This window comes from Protomyctophum bolini (assembly GCF_963924005.1).
Source record: "Protomyctophum bolini genome assembly, chromosome: 16".
Taxonomy (NCBI): domain Eukaryota; kingdom Metazoa; phylum Chordata; class Actinopteri; order Myctophiformes; family Myctophidae; genus Protomyctophum; species Protomyctophum bolini.
This window is the reverse complement of record NC_137877.1, coordinates 33,011,374-33,027,136: the sequence shown is the minus strand read 5'-3', so window position 1 is coordinate 33,027,136 and position 15,763 is coordinate 33,011,374. Positions and strand designations below refer to the sequence as shown.

The 15,763-nt window shown below is 43.4% G+C and overlaps 1 protein-coding gene across 2 annotated transcripts in view; it reads left to right on the top strand.

Annotated features, from left to right (window-relative positions):
• Positions 1 to 15,118, top strand: part of gpm6bb (glycoprotein M6Bb) — a 33,067-nt gene extending 17,949 nt beyond the window's left edge. The window contains exons 2-7 of one of the 2 annotated variants that reach the window (XM_080786661.1): positions 6,387 to 6,573; positions 7,791 to 7,947; positions 8,985 to 9,156; positions 9,672 to 9,745; positions 9,905 to 9,970; positions 13,342 to 15,118. In XM_080786661.1, coding sequence (XP_080642787.1) covers positions 6,387 to 6,573; positions 7,791 to 7,947; positions 8,985 to 9,156; positions 9,672 to 9,745; positions 9,905 to 9,970; positions 13,342 to 13,491 — 806 coding nt within the window. In that variant the 3' untranslated portion in view covers positions 13,492 to 15,118. Of the gene's footprint in view, positions 1 to 6,386; positions 6,574 to 7,790; positions 7,948 to 8,984; positions 9,157 to 9,671; positions 9,746 to 9,904; positions 9,971 to 11,468; positions 12,935 to 13,341 lie in introns of those variants that run through there. The other variant, XM_080786662.1, reaches the window with a different exon arrangement.
• Positions 15,119 to 15,763: the final 645 nt, after the last annotated feature.

Here is a 15,763-nt window from a genome sequence, read left to right as displayed (position 1 = left end):
GGGTATGGCTAGGGCACTGATGACACGGAGGAGAGAACGCGCCCACAGCGTCCCCAGCGAGACGCAGGACCTCCAGCACTACCGACTGAGCCACTGACTTTTATTAATGATGTGGATGTTGTTGTTCGGAATGTTGCTCAGAACATCACATTGCCTTCATTGTGTTGTTTTGAGCTGTCTGATGGACTTCAGAATGTTTTAAATTCCATTTGAAAGGAGTGTTGCTCTGGATCAGCTCCACTGTTGGCAAGGCTACAGAGGAAAGGAGGAGGTTTATTGCAATTTGTTTAGCATTGTGCCTTTGTTTACCACATGTATACACTCATAAAGACAGGCACGTGCACACGTGCACACATGCACACACACACACACACACACACACACACACACACACACACACACACACACACACACACACACACACACCCTCTTTCTTTCTCTCCCACACTACATGTGGAGCTATTGTTGCCATTATTACCCCCTTACCGGTGATGATTAACCACTTAAGCTCTTTATACTGTATACTCTGTTGTACGACAAAAATAGCAGATCTACGAACTCACAACATGTTGCAATGTGACATATTATATTGTGAGCTTGTGGGTCTCCCATATTTGCTGTTTTTGAAAATAATGTGGTTAAACATAATGTGCATCATGCCAACCTCTCTCACGCAGCCATGGGTGAGCTGCAGTCACAAGCCATTAGCTAACAGAGTATATGTTTCCCTTGTAAGACAAGTAAACAGCAGGATCGCTTCAGATGAGTTGGGTCTGGAGGCTAAAGGCCCCCACCACACTCCCCCTGAGAATGGTTATAGCCATTAGGCTGTTTTAAGTGGCGTTCCTCTGCACGAGGAGTGTGTGGAAAATCAGAGTACTTCTCATAAATGGTGTTTTGGCGACTCTCCCCAGCAGAGCAACAAACAACAACACATCACATTAGCGGCGCCCCCCCCACATCTGCTAGTAATGAGGCTGGATGTCTGATTTAGGACTTGATGTGTTGGTGTTAGCTGGTCAGAGCTCGCCTTGAAGCCTTTTTTAATGCTTAAGAACTCAGTGGGTGAGACAGAAGCAGGAGACACGGGTTGTCCTCCTCATAAATAGAACTGTGTGCTTGTGTGTGTGTGTGTGTGTGTGTGTGTGTGTGTGTGTGTGTATGTGTGTGTGTGTGCGCGTGCATGCATGCGTGTGTGTGTTCACGCACACAGGTACTGTAAATAGTGGGACTATGTGGAATATTATAGGCTCTGTTTACTTGCCTCGTTCCAGTGACGGTCCCAGCTGTTGCAAAGATTGCAGCGGTCTGGCGCTTTGTAACGCTGTCAGGCTGCGTTCACGTGAGGGGTTCGGTTGCCGAGGGGATGGAGGGGGTTTTGATTAATCTGGGCCAGCTGTGTGTGTGTGTGTGTGTACGTGCGTGCTGGGGGGAGCTTGTGTGTGTGATGGAGTGGTCTGAGGAGCATGGGAGTCATGGTGATGAGACATAGCAGTGCAGGTTTGGGGTCCAAACCCTCGTCCTCTCTTTGTGTGTCTCTCCACGTTTGCCTACAATGTAAAAAGTCCTGGCTGTTCATTTAAATCAGAGAGTGTCCAAATATAACCAAAGATCTCCGAGATAACCTTTGTTTAATTGTCAATAGAATGCTATCCAATTTGTATGCTAGAGTTAATAAAATAGAACTTACATGCAATTGTATTGTGGTTGAATGTTGGTCTTCTATATGGAGTGCCCACCCATCGTCACCCACCGTAGTGCCCCATTGTGGCCGTGCTGTGTGTGGTGGGTCTGCAGCGCCGGTGACTCTGTGTTTCTGTGTGTGTATGTGTGTGTGTGTGTGTGTGTGTGTGTGTGTGTGTGTGTGTGTGTGTGTGTGTGTGTGTGTGTGTGTGTGTGTGTTGTGTTTGGAGGGGGGGGGGGTCCTGTACTCCAGCCACGCGGGCCGGAAGAGCAGGGCAGTGGATCAGTGGCGCTCTGAACGGCCCCTGAGAGACCAATGTGATGAACAGCACTTACCACTTCACACACTGGCTCTTTGTATCACAGCCTTCCTCTCTGGGTGTCCCTGAGGGAGAGTCTGCCCTTCTGCATGTCTAGTTTATCACTCTCTCTCTCTCTCTCTCTCTCTCTCTCTCTCTCTCTCTCTGTCATAGAGTCGTTCTCTCAGCATCACCCTCCCTCTCTCTGCTCTCTCTTCCCCTCTCAGCCACTTGTGATCCGAGGCCGCAACCACAACAACTGCAAAGCCTCGAGACCGTCATTAAAACCTCAGCCACAGATTGTCCCCGTCTCTTTCTCTGTTTGCTTCAGCCTTTGTTTATGTCTCTGTTTGTTTCTGTCTCTCTCTCTCTCTCTCTCTCCCGCCCGCCGCCCTCATTTCATTCATGTGGCGATGATGAGATGTCGAGCGGAGAGTCTTGTAGTGGCCCTTAAAGGTCTAAACGCCGGCAAATCAGCCGGGGCCTGCATGGCTAGGAGCATGTGAAAGTCATCAAAGAGTAGGATTCAAAGAAAGAGCCAATGTGATTCTCATTTGCAGCGCTCCGTTCATGTAAGAGCGTGCCGCGCAGGCCGGCTCCATTTTGTGCGCCTGCATGCCGTGGCGTGCACGTGTCATCCAGTGAGTAAACAGCGTCCTGCTGACCCGACCACCTGCTGCGGGGGAGGACCGCCGTATGGGACTGTAATATCCTGTACGCCGTAAAGTGAAGATGCAGAGCATTTTCTGGTTCCTGGGGGAGCGGAAATGTCTTTCACAGCTTCACCCAGCTGATTGCTGCTCAGATGGCTTTGATGAGCACACCAAGGGGGGGGGGGGCGGTATCTAGGGACAGGAGTTGTGTACCGTAAGTGTGATTGTACACAGTAACATCCTCAGTGTCCATGTATCCATTTGTAACTCTGGGAGTGTACACAATGTGTAACCAAATCCATTTTGTCCTACTAATGAATGGGTAGTCCTATATCACGTGTGACATAGGCTGCCTGACGACAGCACTATTTCTATCTATACCAATCCTAAGATTGCAGAAAGCCCAGGTTCTCTGAAAATATATTCACTGGGATAACTAACATTAGTCCAATCCTCCATCTGTAGTTCTTTGTGCAGACTTTGTGTGGAGCTTTGATGTTTTTCTTTTTTTTTTTGTCTTGCTCCACATTAAGTAACAAGAAGAATTCCTGTACAGTGGTCCTGTGTGAACAGAGGATCATTCGTGAGGTCACTTAATCGTTAAATCCACGTCAGTGGGTCTCTCTCCTTGTGCCAGTGTTGGTTCAGTTAGCCAAAACAGTATTATTACCAACGAGCCAACATGTCCACACCAGCTGAGAAAATACCACCTCAGATTTATAGAGTTATTAAACATAACACCCAGTCAGAGGCACAAGGCTTCTCCATTGAGAGAAAAAGATCTTTGTTCATGACAGCGACGCCTGTGTGTGTGTGTGTGTGTGTGTGTGTGTGTGTGTGTGTGTGTGTGTTTACTTGTAGGCTATGCAGGTCAAACTGTGGCAGGCAGCGACACATTTTCACAGTCAGATCCATTTGGATGGAGGTTGACACACGATGCCGACTGTCTGTCGTGATAATGTCACAGCAAACAGGCCACACGGCGAGTGTTATTGTAATCAAAGTTATGATACGTTTCAAGGCAGCGCTGAAAACAGACACATAATGAGTCAGACAGCCTTGCTGCTTTCTAAATGAAGCTTGTCAGAACTGTCGACTTGTACTCCAGACCACGGGATGCATCATACTATCAGTGTGACTGGTGGTGTTATTGCATCTGTCACTCATGAACCATTTTAGCACGGCAGTAATTTGGCTGCAGATAAATCATTATCACGCTTCACATCAAAAAACAAGGATTCAAATCTCTTTTGAGAGCGATTTGTTACATCCCTCTCAAAGAGATGAAAACCTACAAGCAACACAGTACACAGTAGTGAGTGCAAATATAACCCAACCTAACACAACCATTACAAGAGCAGAGCGTTTCACCAGACTCTTTTTTATTTCATGTTAAATCAGTGGTTTTCAAAGTGGGGTCCAGGGACCCTCAGGGTTCGTTCCTTGAAGGGGTTCCAAATGGACCCTTTACAGGTCTGTAACTCAGGCCCGTGCAGAGAGCACTGGGGGGGCAGGGGCTTAAACTCCAGAAAAGGGCACATGTGTCTGCGCGCACGCACAGCGCCCTTCATTACAAAAAGTAATGAAGGGCTGTTTGGACCACTCACTGTCTGCACACATACTGTACAGGCCAGGACTTCCTTGCAAAGAGATTTTCTAAATATTAAATTGTGAAATAATATAAATTAAAAAAAAATATATGTCTGAGCCATGGCAGGAATTGGAAACAAAGATTTTATCCCCCCACATAGGAGAATAAACCTTATCCCCCCACATAGGAGAATAAACCTTATCCCCCCACATAGGAGAATAAACCTTATCCCCCCCACATAGGAGAATAAACCTTATCCCCCCCACATAGGAGAATAAACCTTATCCCCCCACATAGGAGAATAAACCTTATCCCCCCACATAGGAGAATAACATTTTGCAGGAGAATGCTGGAAAACACCAGGAGAACAGAGAGCTGCAGCAGGACATTAGAGAAGTGGCAAACACAGAGAAAACAAAGAACTGGGGTTATATAGACACAGGGATAACCAGACACAGGTGAACACAGCCGTCAATCAACACAGGGATTGGCTCTAGGGACGACACAGGTGAACACAGCTGCCAATCAACACAGGGATTGGCTCTAGGGACAACGACACAGGTGGAGATAACTGATAATAATCACAGGGAGGCGAGACAACACAGGTAACTAACTATAGGGCAGACACCAGGAACCTGCTAGGAACAATACTAATTAACCGTATAGCTACTACAGGGCGTGAATATCACTACAAAATAAAACACATCCTGACGTTTGGTCTCTATCATGTAACTCTAAGCGTTGTGGGGGTAAAACGCTTGGTTTAGATCAGAATCACCTGATACAACCAATACAAGAGTAGAGCGTTTTACCAGACTGTTTTTATATAATGTTTAGGCTCATATCCTGTGGAGCTCTGCTCCTCCTGCCTGCTCACCCTATAGCTCCCCAACATGTTCATAAGAGAAATGTGGGCCTTGTTAGAACGTAGCAGTTAGCCACTCTGCTGTGGGCACACTCATTGGGTTGTAGTTAACCTGCTGCCATGGAAACTCCTATTCACCAAGCGTGGGACAAAAATGTGTTCGTCCCTCTTGTACCACACAGAGAGCCAAAATGAGCATTCTGACTGGGAAACTATGACAGCAGTATATCTTTAAATTTACTTTGTTGTGCCAAACACAGACAAACCTTTAAGTATTCTCACTTCATTGCAAGAGTCATGCAAATTACACAAATATGTATTTCTGTGCTTATTGCCTCTGATATCATGCATCGCCATTGATTACCATTACAGCTTGGCTGACAGCCATTGCACTGACCTGTTAGCCAGCCATTATAGTGTACTTACATTCCTGCGATTAAATGTTAGATAAAATTGCGATAGATCTGTACTGTACTGAGAACAGGAAGTGACCACAGACAAACGTTATGCCACCTGGCATGCATGCTTCAAAAGAGTAGACAAATTGATACTTAGTATAGAAGTCTAAATGACTGATGAATGATGAAGATGTACAGTAACAATCAAAACGTTGTTGGTTTCCACTTGCAATAAAAGGGCTTTAACTGCCGGTGTGCTCCAGGACATGTTTTCTTTTCCTTTTTCATCTTTTTGCTACATGTCCTGCTCCTGAGATGCACCCTGGCCTGCCTGCTATAGCAGTTATAGCGGAGGTGCAGAGAAATAGCCTTTTATGTACATGACTTGACCTGTCTGTAAATGATCAGCAAAGAGGCTGTTGTGTGATTTCGTTGAATCAACAGTTCGATTATGACGCCATTCTTCTTACTGTCAGTATCATTCCATTCTCAGTTTCCCTGAGCTTATGCTGTTACTTCTTCCTATACGTGAGCGAAGGGTTGAGAGAAATACAATCCCTTATATGGACTTTTTTGTGCTTGTCTTAACACGTGAGACTGATAAATGCAAAGGCAGCTGGTGGTATGCTGTAAATTGTGACTAATTCATAACAGATACGTTATGTTATCGTTGACTGAAGCGTGATTAACAACATGCCGTATTTTGGGCCTGTCCTTATAGGTGAAATATAGGTGTTAAAAGATTGTCAATTAAAAACAACTCATCGCATCACAATGCAACACGCTGTGAGCTTGTAGATCGGCTATTTGGGCCACGTGGTATAAAATATGGCGAGTTACGTAACAGTCATCTGACAGTTCTTTCCTATACGTTGTTTTTCTTCTTTTTCCATCCAGGTTGCTTCGAGTGCTGCATCAAATGTCTAGGGGGGGTTCCGTACGCGTCGCTGGTGGCCACCATCCTGTGTTTCTCCGGGGTGGCCCTGTTCTGCGGCTGTGGCCACGTGGCCCTCACAGGCACACTGGCCATCCTGGAAACCCACTTCTCCCAGGTCACCAGTGACCACGCCATGCTGACTGACATGTGAGTGACCACTCCTCTGCTAAACCTCCTACGGAATCCTCCGCTGGTCAAGGGAGATAATAAGCATCTTGGCGTCAGACAGGGATGTCGGGGTGCAATAGTTAATCAAGCTACTCGGTTTCATTGATTATAAACAAACAAAAGTAAAAGCTCACACCACATCACAATTTGACCTATTGCGAGCTTATAGATTGGCTATTTCTATGACAGTGTTGTCTATGACGTAAATGATGTACTACTGTTCTAATCGTGTTCAGTTATGCGCAATCAGAGGAGAATTTGTCCTGGTCTTCCTTTTCCACTACAGTCAACAAAGTGACCGCAACACGCAGATACTTTTAATTAGGTTGAGTTCGTGTGAGTTATTTTTAGATGATAAAATGTCGCACTGCTTCACCTTACCCTTCAGAACAGACCTAATATGGAGTTTTGAAAGTAGCACCCATTAATCTAGACAATGAATCTGGAGAGAGAGAAAGAGAGAAGAGAAGAGAAGAGACAGGGCCCTGGCTGCATATGTTTTATGTTGGGGTTTAAAAGTACTCTTGGAGTGCACTGTTTAATTTAAGCTGTCTAGTGTCTACACTAGGCTTTCCATCTCTCAGACAGATGATTTCACCAGACGTGCATCACCTGTTATCTCTCTCTGTCTCCGTCTCTCTCTCTGTTTTTGTTGTTGTTGAGTGAGGGGTTTAGTGTCACTTTGCTCTTCTTTTTGGAATCTGAGCCCGTCTATTTTAGCCATGGCCATCTGCTTACAATTCATCAGCATCAAACTGTTAATGAGTTCAAGATTCCACTAGATCGAAAAAAAAAAAAAACAACGGCATGCAGCACTTTTCCATCCCAAGCTGTGCCATGTCAAACGCAATAACTCCACCTGACACTTTTACCATGTCTTTCCAGCACTTGCATTTGGAGGCATGCAAAATTGCCACCAATGTTTAAACAAGAGTGCTGTGGAGAACACCCCGAACGTTTTCTACATAAACGACCGTGTCGTGGTGTATCTTGTAAATCAACTAATATTTCTATTACTACTGTAGTACTATTGGTGCTACAATGTCGGAGCCGAACAAAAATAGACTCCAAAGTTTTGAGGAGAAAAACTAATAAAATAAGTTATAGCAAAGAATAGTGACAATGACATAACTGGGATCTTCTCCCCAAGAGATGGAGCCCACTAATTTATGTGCGGTGTCGTCTGTCCTTTACAGAGTACAGCTGATGCAGTATGTCATCTATGGCATTGCCTCCTTCTTCTTCCTGTACGGCATCATCCTGCTGGCCGAGGGCTTCTACACCACCAGCGCAGTCAAGGAGCTGCACAGCGAGTTCAAGACCACCATCTGTGGACGCTGCATCAGCGGAATGGTACGTTACCATGCAACCACCTCCCTAGGGCTACGTTACCATGCAACCACCTCCCTAGGGCTACGTTACCATGCAACCACCTCCCTAGGGCTACGTTACCATGCAACCACCTCCCTAGGGCTACGTTACCATGCAACCACCTCCCTAGGGCTACGTTACCATGCAACCACCTCCCTAGGGCTACGTTACCATGCAACCACCTCCCTAGGGCTACGATAGCACAGTGGAATGGTACGTTACCATGCAACCACCTCCCTAGGGCTACGATAGCACAGTGGAATGGTACGTTACCATGCAACCACCTCCCTAGGGCTACGATAGCACAGTGGAATGGTACGTTACCATGCAACCACCTCCCTAGGGCTACGATAGCACAGTGGAATGGTACGTTACCATGCAACCACCTCCCTAGAGCTACGATAGCACAGTGGAATGGTACATTACCATGCAACCACCTCCCTAGGGCTACGATAGCACAGTGGAATGGTACGTTACCATGCAACCACCTCCCTAGGGCTACGATAGCACAGTGGAATGGTACGTTACCATGCAACCACCTCCCTAGGACTACGATAGCACAGTGGCTCTCAAAACATTTCATTTCAAGGGCCCCCAAATTAATATGTACTGTATATTAATATGTACTGTATACAGCCGTGGAGAGCAAAAGGATCAACAGTTCATCATGGTGCTGCTATAGAATAAATGTTATATCTTTGCTGTCGGGAAGAAACCAACTCCAAAATGTTCATTTTTCAGGAAATGAAAAATATATTGTTTTCAGGAAATGAAGAAAACCGTATATTTTGAAAACAAAGCATGAGAGGGGGAGAGTTGATGGAGTTAGTTGCTTTAGCAGACAGTTTGAGGGTCCAATGGAGTTAAGAGGTTTTGGCCGAAGCGCTTTTTACTGCTTTTCATTGGTTCAATATTGTCAAAACAACACTCAGACGTAAAGGGTGTTCAACAGCACTGATTTATGAAACCTTATACCTTATTATGCTAATAATGTCCCCTCTCTGTTCTATGGCGGTCAGTTTGTGTTCCTGACGTACATCCTGGGCATTGCATGGCTGGGCGTGTTCGGGTTCTCCGCTGTGCCCGTCTTCCTCTTCTACAACATGTGGTCTACCTGCGCCGCCATGAAGGCGCCCATGGCCAACCTCACCATCAACATAAACACCATCTGTGTCGATGTCCGTCAGTACGGTGAGAGAATGACACTCTGTGTCCGTCAACACAACACATTCCACCAGCATTCATTCTACCCTATAAGCCATTCTTCCACCTTCCATGTTGCATTGTTACGTGTTAGTTCTAGTGTCTTGCTTTGTTTTCTTCGGTGAGTCAAGCTCAGGTCAGGTTGAGGTGCTGCAGAGTTGAATAATGAGTGGAATAGAAAAGCACTGTTGTTATTTCTTTCCCCTTGCTCAGCACCATCTTGAGCGCCACGAGGCAAGACCATAATAGTAGCAGTAAACCATAACAGATGAAAATGCTTGTTGTGCAATGAAATAGTGCTCTGATTATGGTTATTGTCATGTGACAGTGTAAATTAAAACCATCTTTTGTGTATATAAATAAAGATAATTAATCAAAAGCGACCACATGTTGATTCAGTAGACTTTTGGCAAACCTTAGTGTCTCATTCTTGGTTTTACGAAGACAATGCAGAGATTTCACTCTGTGTAAATAACATAAAACCTTTAATTTCACGACTGCAGGAATTATCCCATGGAACGCTACACCAGGCAAGGCTTGCGGCGAGACGCTAGGTGACATCTGTAACACCAGTGAGGTAAGAGACCCACCCAGACAAATACAAGAAAAAGGCCATGCGATGGAAGCAGAGAGCGAGCAGCGGACAATTCCTTGTTAACTACTTAACACAAGGCAATGTCATTCCTGAAATTTTATATAATATAGACGTTTTCTTGCTTTTATTTCCCCTCTTCAGTTCTACCTGTCCTACCACCTGTACATCGTAGCGTGTGCTGGGGCAGGAGCCACTGTCATTGCCCTGGTAAGCATTTCTCAGCCTCTCCACTCATCCTCTCCTTTTAGCCTATCCTTGCATGGTTGGTTTGTATTGGTAGATCATGAGTGCAATGCACCCTCTCCTCATTTCTCACATGGTGTATGCAATCACGCTAAAGGAGATTACACATAGTCTTTCTTTCCACGGCTCGAATTCCATTCGCTGTTCACCATCTGCTTGGAAGCCTCCGGCCCCCTTTTATTTTGCCTGATTTATACTTGCTTGTGGATCGTTTCGCGCTACGAAAATTACAGATCTGTGAGCTTGTTAATCAACTATTCTTGATGTGCGTCACCGCACGCAACAAAGTATATTAAAGGAGTAGTTCAGCCCAAACAATTACTTATTATCTATAAATTACACACCCCATCAAGGCTTGAATTCATGGAGATTTCTTTTTCACATTCCTAGGCCAATAATTTGATGACCTCTCTGGTAGATAACTTATCTTTTGAGTGAACTACTACTTTAAGCAAATTTCGGAATTGACATGGAATGGAATCAGAGAAGTAGGACCCGATCAGGTCAAGATTATTCACGTATACAATTAGCATTTGCCCAAAACACAAAGAAATAAATAGAAACCCAAATCTAAAATCTATATAAATAATATTAAAGTACAACAAATGGAAGTTAGAAAAGTATGTACTTTCTCTGTTTGGCACTGGCAGTCAGATATGTTGAAGTATATAATATAAATCATACAGTAAATGATATATCAAGAGCATAGCTCTAAGTTGTTATAAATCTTTCTTCTGGGAGATTAAAAGGTTAGTGTTTGGATAGACAGGTGTAACGGCGGGGCTCCACTGAAGCCATCGGCGTCTCACCACCGTCGTGTCACCGTCAGGGAATGTTCCCTTTTTAATCAAGCTCCACTGCCGCGTTGCATTTCACTGCGTTCGGTCACTGCGTCCAGACAGTCCAGTCATGTATAAAATACATACAATATGATTAAATGTAATTGCATTGTATAATTAAATGTATTATTGGCTTGGTTGAATCATGCTTGATTCTGATTGGAATCACGCACATGTGATTTACAACTAAACGTTGCTCTCAAGAATGTTTTTGGAAAACATTTGAAGCGAGAAATAGACGATTTAGTTCTATTATATCAATACGTCCTTGTTTTTCGAGGCGGCCATGCGCTGGTACACTGGGCAGGACTTCCGCTGGGCAGACCATAGCCATATGTCTACTTTCACTGCTGTGAAAAAATACCTCGTTTTGCTGTTACTTTTGGCTTTTGGGTCAATGTATTGACTACTGTACTAAAGTCTGATTGGTACATCGTTGCGTGCTCGACCGGTTTCGTGCGCTCAACAAGCTCACATCATGTCACGTAGCGAAGCGTCGTGAACTGTTTGGGGCACGGGACACCATTGTACAACAAACCATATGCTAAGCATTGCATGGTATTGGAGACTAGTTACCAGAGTGTTCTCTTACCCTGCACCTTTATTCTGTTCTCTTTCACCAGCTGATCTACATGATGGCTACCACTTATAACTTTGCTGTTTTGAAGTTTAAGAGTCGAGAAGACTGCTGCACAAAATTTTAAATTACTTTAAGAGCCCAGTTCTTTTTTTTCTTTTTGAGGGAGGGGGGGGGGGGGGGGGGACATCATACTGAGTAGAGTCAGTGGCCACTGACAGACAAAAAAAAAGAAGAAAAAAAAAAGAAAAACTAAAAACCTGAGAATAGAAACCCAACATCTCTGCATTAGTATTCACATGAAGTGTAAATAGATGACCATACAGTATGCATACTTTGATATCCAGGGATATGCCTGTCAGGGGGTCCACTGTAAAACCCTGAGTGTTCATTTAACTCAAATGCGTAAATTAACACTGAAGATTTTACTGTGTACCTGATGCATCTTCAGAATGAGCTGATATGGTATAATTGACTGGATTGTACTACTCTCTTGGGGCCTTATTTTAGATAAATATGTTACTAAAATTCACAGAAACATGCACAGCAGGAAAATCACATCAGTGTTGTTATTTATAATCCTTGAACCTAAAGTTTAAAAGTTCTGCGTCAGCGCGTGACAGTATTTTGCACACATTATTACACAGAAAATGAATCGATCACTTGCAATCAAAATGAGTTACAGTAAAGGCATTGTATACTTGTAAAAGCTTTTGCAGATTTATTTGGTGATAGTTATTTTTTATGAATCTGCTCTTAATTAAGAGGAGAAAAGCAAAATTATCTCATACAATGACAGTGTTCTCAGGCATTATATTTTTGATAGTGGAGGTTAGTGTTTTGGGTGAAAATACAATTGTACACTCATGGCTAAGTGCCATGTCCTTACATTTCTTTAGTTTCTTCACCGATAACTTAACATTTCATTCATTTTTGGTGCCAAGCAGCAAAACCGCAAAGTATTACACAGAACATATTCAGTATTGATTATTGTCTTTGTCTCAAGCCAGGTCCTAAACGGAATGAATAATGTATCTACAGATTTACGACGATGTTGACAAGCTGAACAGTTGTGTATAGTAAAGTAACTGCACATATCTAGCACACCACTATGAAGGGTTAGGCCAGTACCAGGGGTAAACCTTTGCGTGAGGCCATTAGCCTCGGCTCATTTCTTCATATATTTTATAAAAGGACATTTTCCTATTTTAGAGAAGAAGGCTATAAAATGTATTTTTTTTCCATATGAGATCTGATGCTGTTATAGTTTCAGTTATGAAGTTGATGTTTTGTTTGATATTATTTCCTTTATTCATTCAGAAAGTGCCATTAAAGAGCCATTTGGTTATTTTTTAACACTGAGCCTGCATGCTTACAGTTGTTCTTTCTTTGATTTGTTTATGATTACTTATACTTCATATTTCATATATTTAATTCTCTCCTACATTTTTGAAGACTGTAGTTGTTTCCTCTCTTTCTATACAAAATAAACAATCTTTGATTACAAAATATCCCCAAACTGTCTATTTCTTATCACTTTAAGAGACAAGAGAGTATAAGGTAATACTAAATCATAATATTTACTGTGGTCTACAATGAATAGGCTCAGACTCACAACACACAATTTAATTAGCTTTCTACTAATCGCCTGCATGTGTCAACATCCAGCACCATCCCTATCCTATTCTAATCTCTTCCCCTTCAAAGTGCCTTTCTCTGTAGCACTGTCAGTAGCATACTAGTGACAGCACAGTGATTTCAATAATAATCTTAACAGTCAGTCATTTCGCTTGACATGCTTGTGTGTTATGTCCTTTGTCAAGCTTAACTTTTGTTTGTGATGTAGCTCTGACTTCCTTTTAGCTCGCTTTGCGTCTTGACATGCTCACGGGCCATCAACCCCCACCCTTCTCTTACAGATACACTTCCTCATGATTCTGTCAGCAAACTGGGCCTACCTAAAGGACGCCAGTCACTTGCATGCCTACCAAGACATCAAAATCAAGGAGGAACGGGAGCTGCAGGATATGACATCACGCTCAAAGGAATGCCTCCATTCCTACACATAAGGACACCAGAGTTCCACATGCAGCACACATGCAGACACTCGGACACTAAAGGGCTTGTTTGCCTAGCTTAAACTTATGCTCCATCGTATGATGACGTCGCATGCTGAAAATAGCACAACTTCAAGCTCACAGCGTGTCGTGACTCGTGATCAAGCGCGTTGTGAGCTTGTAGATCTTCTATTTTCACTGTGCGAATACGTTGTACGACAAAGTGTAAGTTAGGCTTAAATGAGTCTTAGAGGTGCCCCTCTCTGGACCAAGAACACATTCAGCCACAATAACCTGCCAGTTGCACTCACTACACTGTGCAGTACAGTACTAACCAGGCTCCTAACAAACTAATGCATCACTGTTGCTTTCTGCACTAACTTACCAGGAAGTGTGTTGGAAGAACCTCTGCTTTGTGTTGCATATGTAAATATGCAATGAATGCTATTGTTTGCTTTTGTTTTTCCTGGAGGAAATAGTAGCCTTGAAATATGTTGATTTGTCCTTTTTTATTTCTGTAGCCCGCCCCCCCAACAAAAACCGCACGCACGCACGCACGCACGCACGCACGCACGCACGCACACACACACACTACAGTCTTTGCTGGTGGAGCTTGAAACATCGCACTATCCTTTTATATAGTCAAAATTACATTTAGTTTTACAGTGTTGTTGGCAGTATTCTGGTGTGTGGTGGCCAGTTTCGAATAAGGGAACGCAGAATATTTTGGACATGACACGATACTTTCTTTCTTCCTTTTTCAAATCAGAGACGCAGTCCTCATTTAATTTCCCAGCACAACATGAAACGCCTTACTTACGTTAGACATTTTGGATAGACATTAGATGCAATCCAAGGCCTACACATTGGGTACAGCATTCCATTGTAACATAGTGCCTAGATGTGGTGTTACTGTTGCTTTCTGTAAGCTATCGTTCTTCTATTAAGTATTAGGATCAAGCAAACAATACAGTTAGATATTTGGACTGGTCATTGAGCTGGTCAATTGACAGTTTGAATTACCTACTACATCATTTAAATCTTTACATTTATGCAATCCGATTCCGGTTTATTTGCAGGGTCATATCGGCTGATACCGATTCCGATACCGATATTATTAACACTACCTCAAGTACAATAGATCCTGTAGTACACATTGCAAACCACAACCTATCCATATTTTTGAATGTTACCCATAAGCCAAATTTGCACTTTGTCGTATGGTGGTGTCGCTCACCCATAACAACTGATTTTGGCCGATCAACACTGTCGTACGTAACGGCAAAATATTAATTAGGCTGCCGCTTCAAGGAAAGAACTGCGCACTTGGCCCTTTACTGCATGGCAGTTTGATTGTGGCTGTGACATCACAACTTCTGCGAAAGTCATCATTACAGAATATCAAGCATGACGTCATGAGAATAACTTGCTTTTGTAAGTGTGGATTGTTGCCAATCTTGGGATGAAATGAGCTTTATCAAGAGCTTTTTTGGACCTCTTTGTATTCATTTATATATTAATTTAGAACACGCACCACTTCTCACAAGGCTGATTGTTTGGGCAGGGGGGAGCATGTGTGCACCAAGCGCAAAAGACAGCATCTAAGCTGTTGTCACCCTCGATAAGAGGGAGACATCCTCACCTCCGTTATGTTTTGGAATAACAACTCATATATTTTTTTAAATAGCCTACTGCCAGCCTAAAGCCTCATTGATTTCTACTTTGTTGTATGACCATAGTTGTATGACCATGTCTCTCGTCGAAATGAACTGATATTCAAACTGAAAGACGGGACCCATCACATCACGTTTCAGTTGGTGAACGACATGGTCTTACAATAAAGCATAAATCAGGCTTAATTGGCAATTCAGACTGGGACGGCCTGGTGAGAGTTGAATCACACCCTCTCTCTTCAACCGCCAGCTTTCCTCAAACCATAACCATGTTGCAACCACTCGTCTGGTACATTGAAATATTATGCCTAATTTATAGCCTACATAGTTGTACGACAGTGTCCTGTGCCGAAGATAGTCAATCTACAAGCTCATAACATGCTGCATTGTGAACTTGTAGAACTCGTCTATTTGCCGCAAGGGTCACCGTTGTACGAGAAACTATAAATCAGGCTGTATGGTGCTTTAAAGTTTAAAGTACCCCTAGAATATGCAAGTGAAATAGCTGCATAGAATGCTTGCTAATTGTTCTATTCTTCTGATTGTTCTAAATTCCCATTTGTGGCAATTGCATATAAATGGGGTTATGTAACAAAGTTGAAAATGTACTT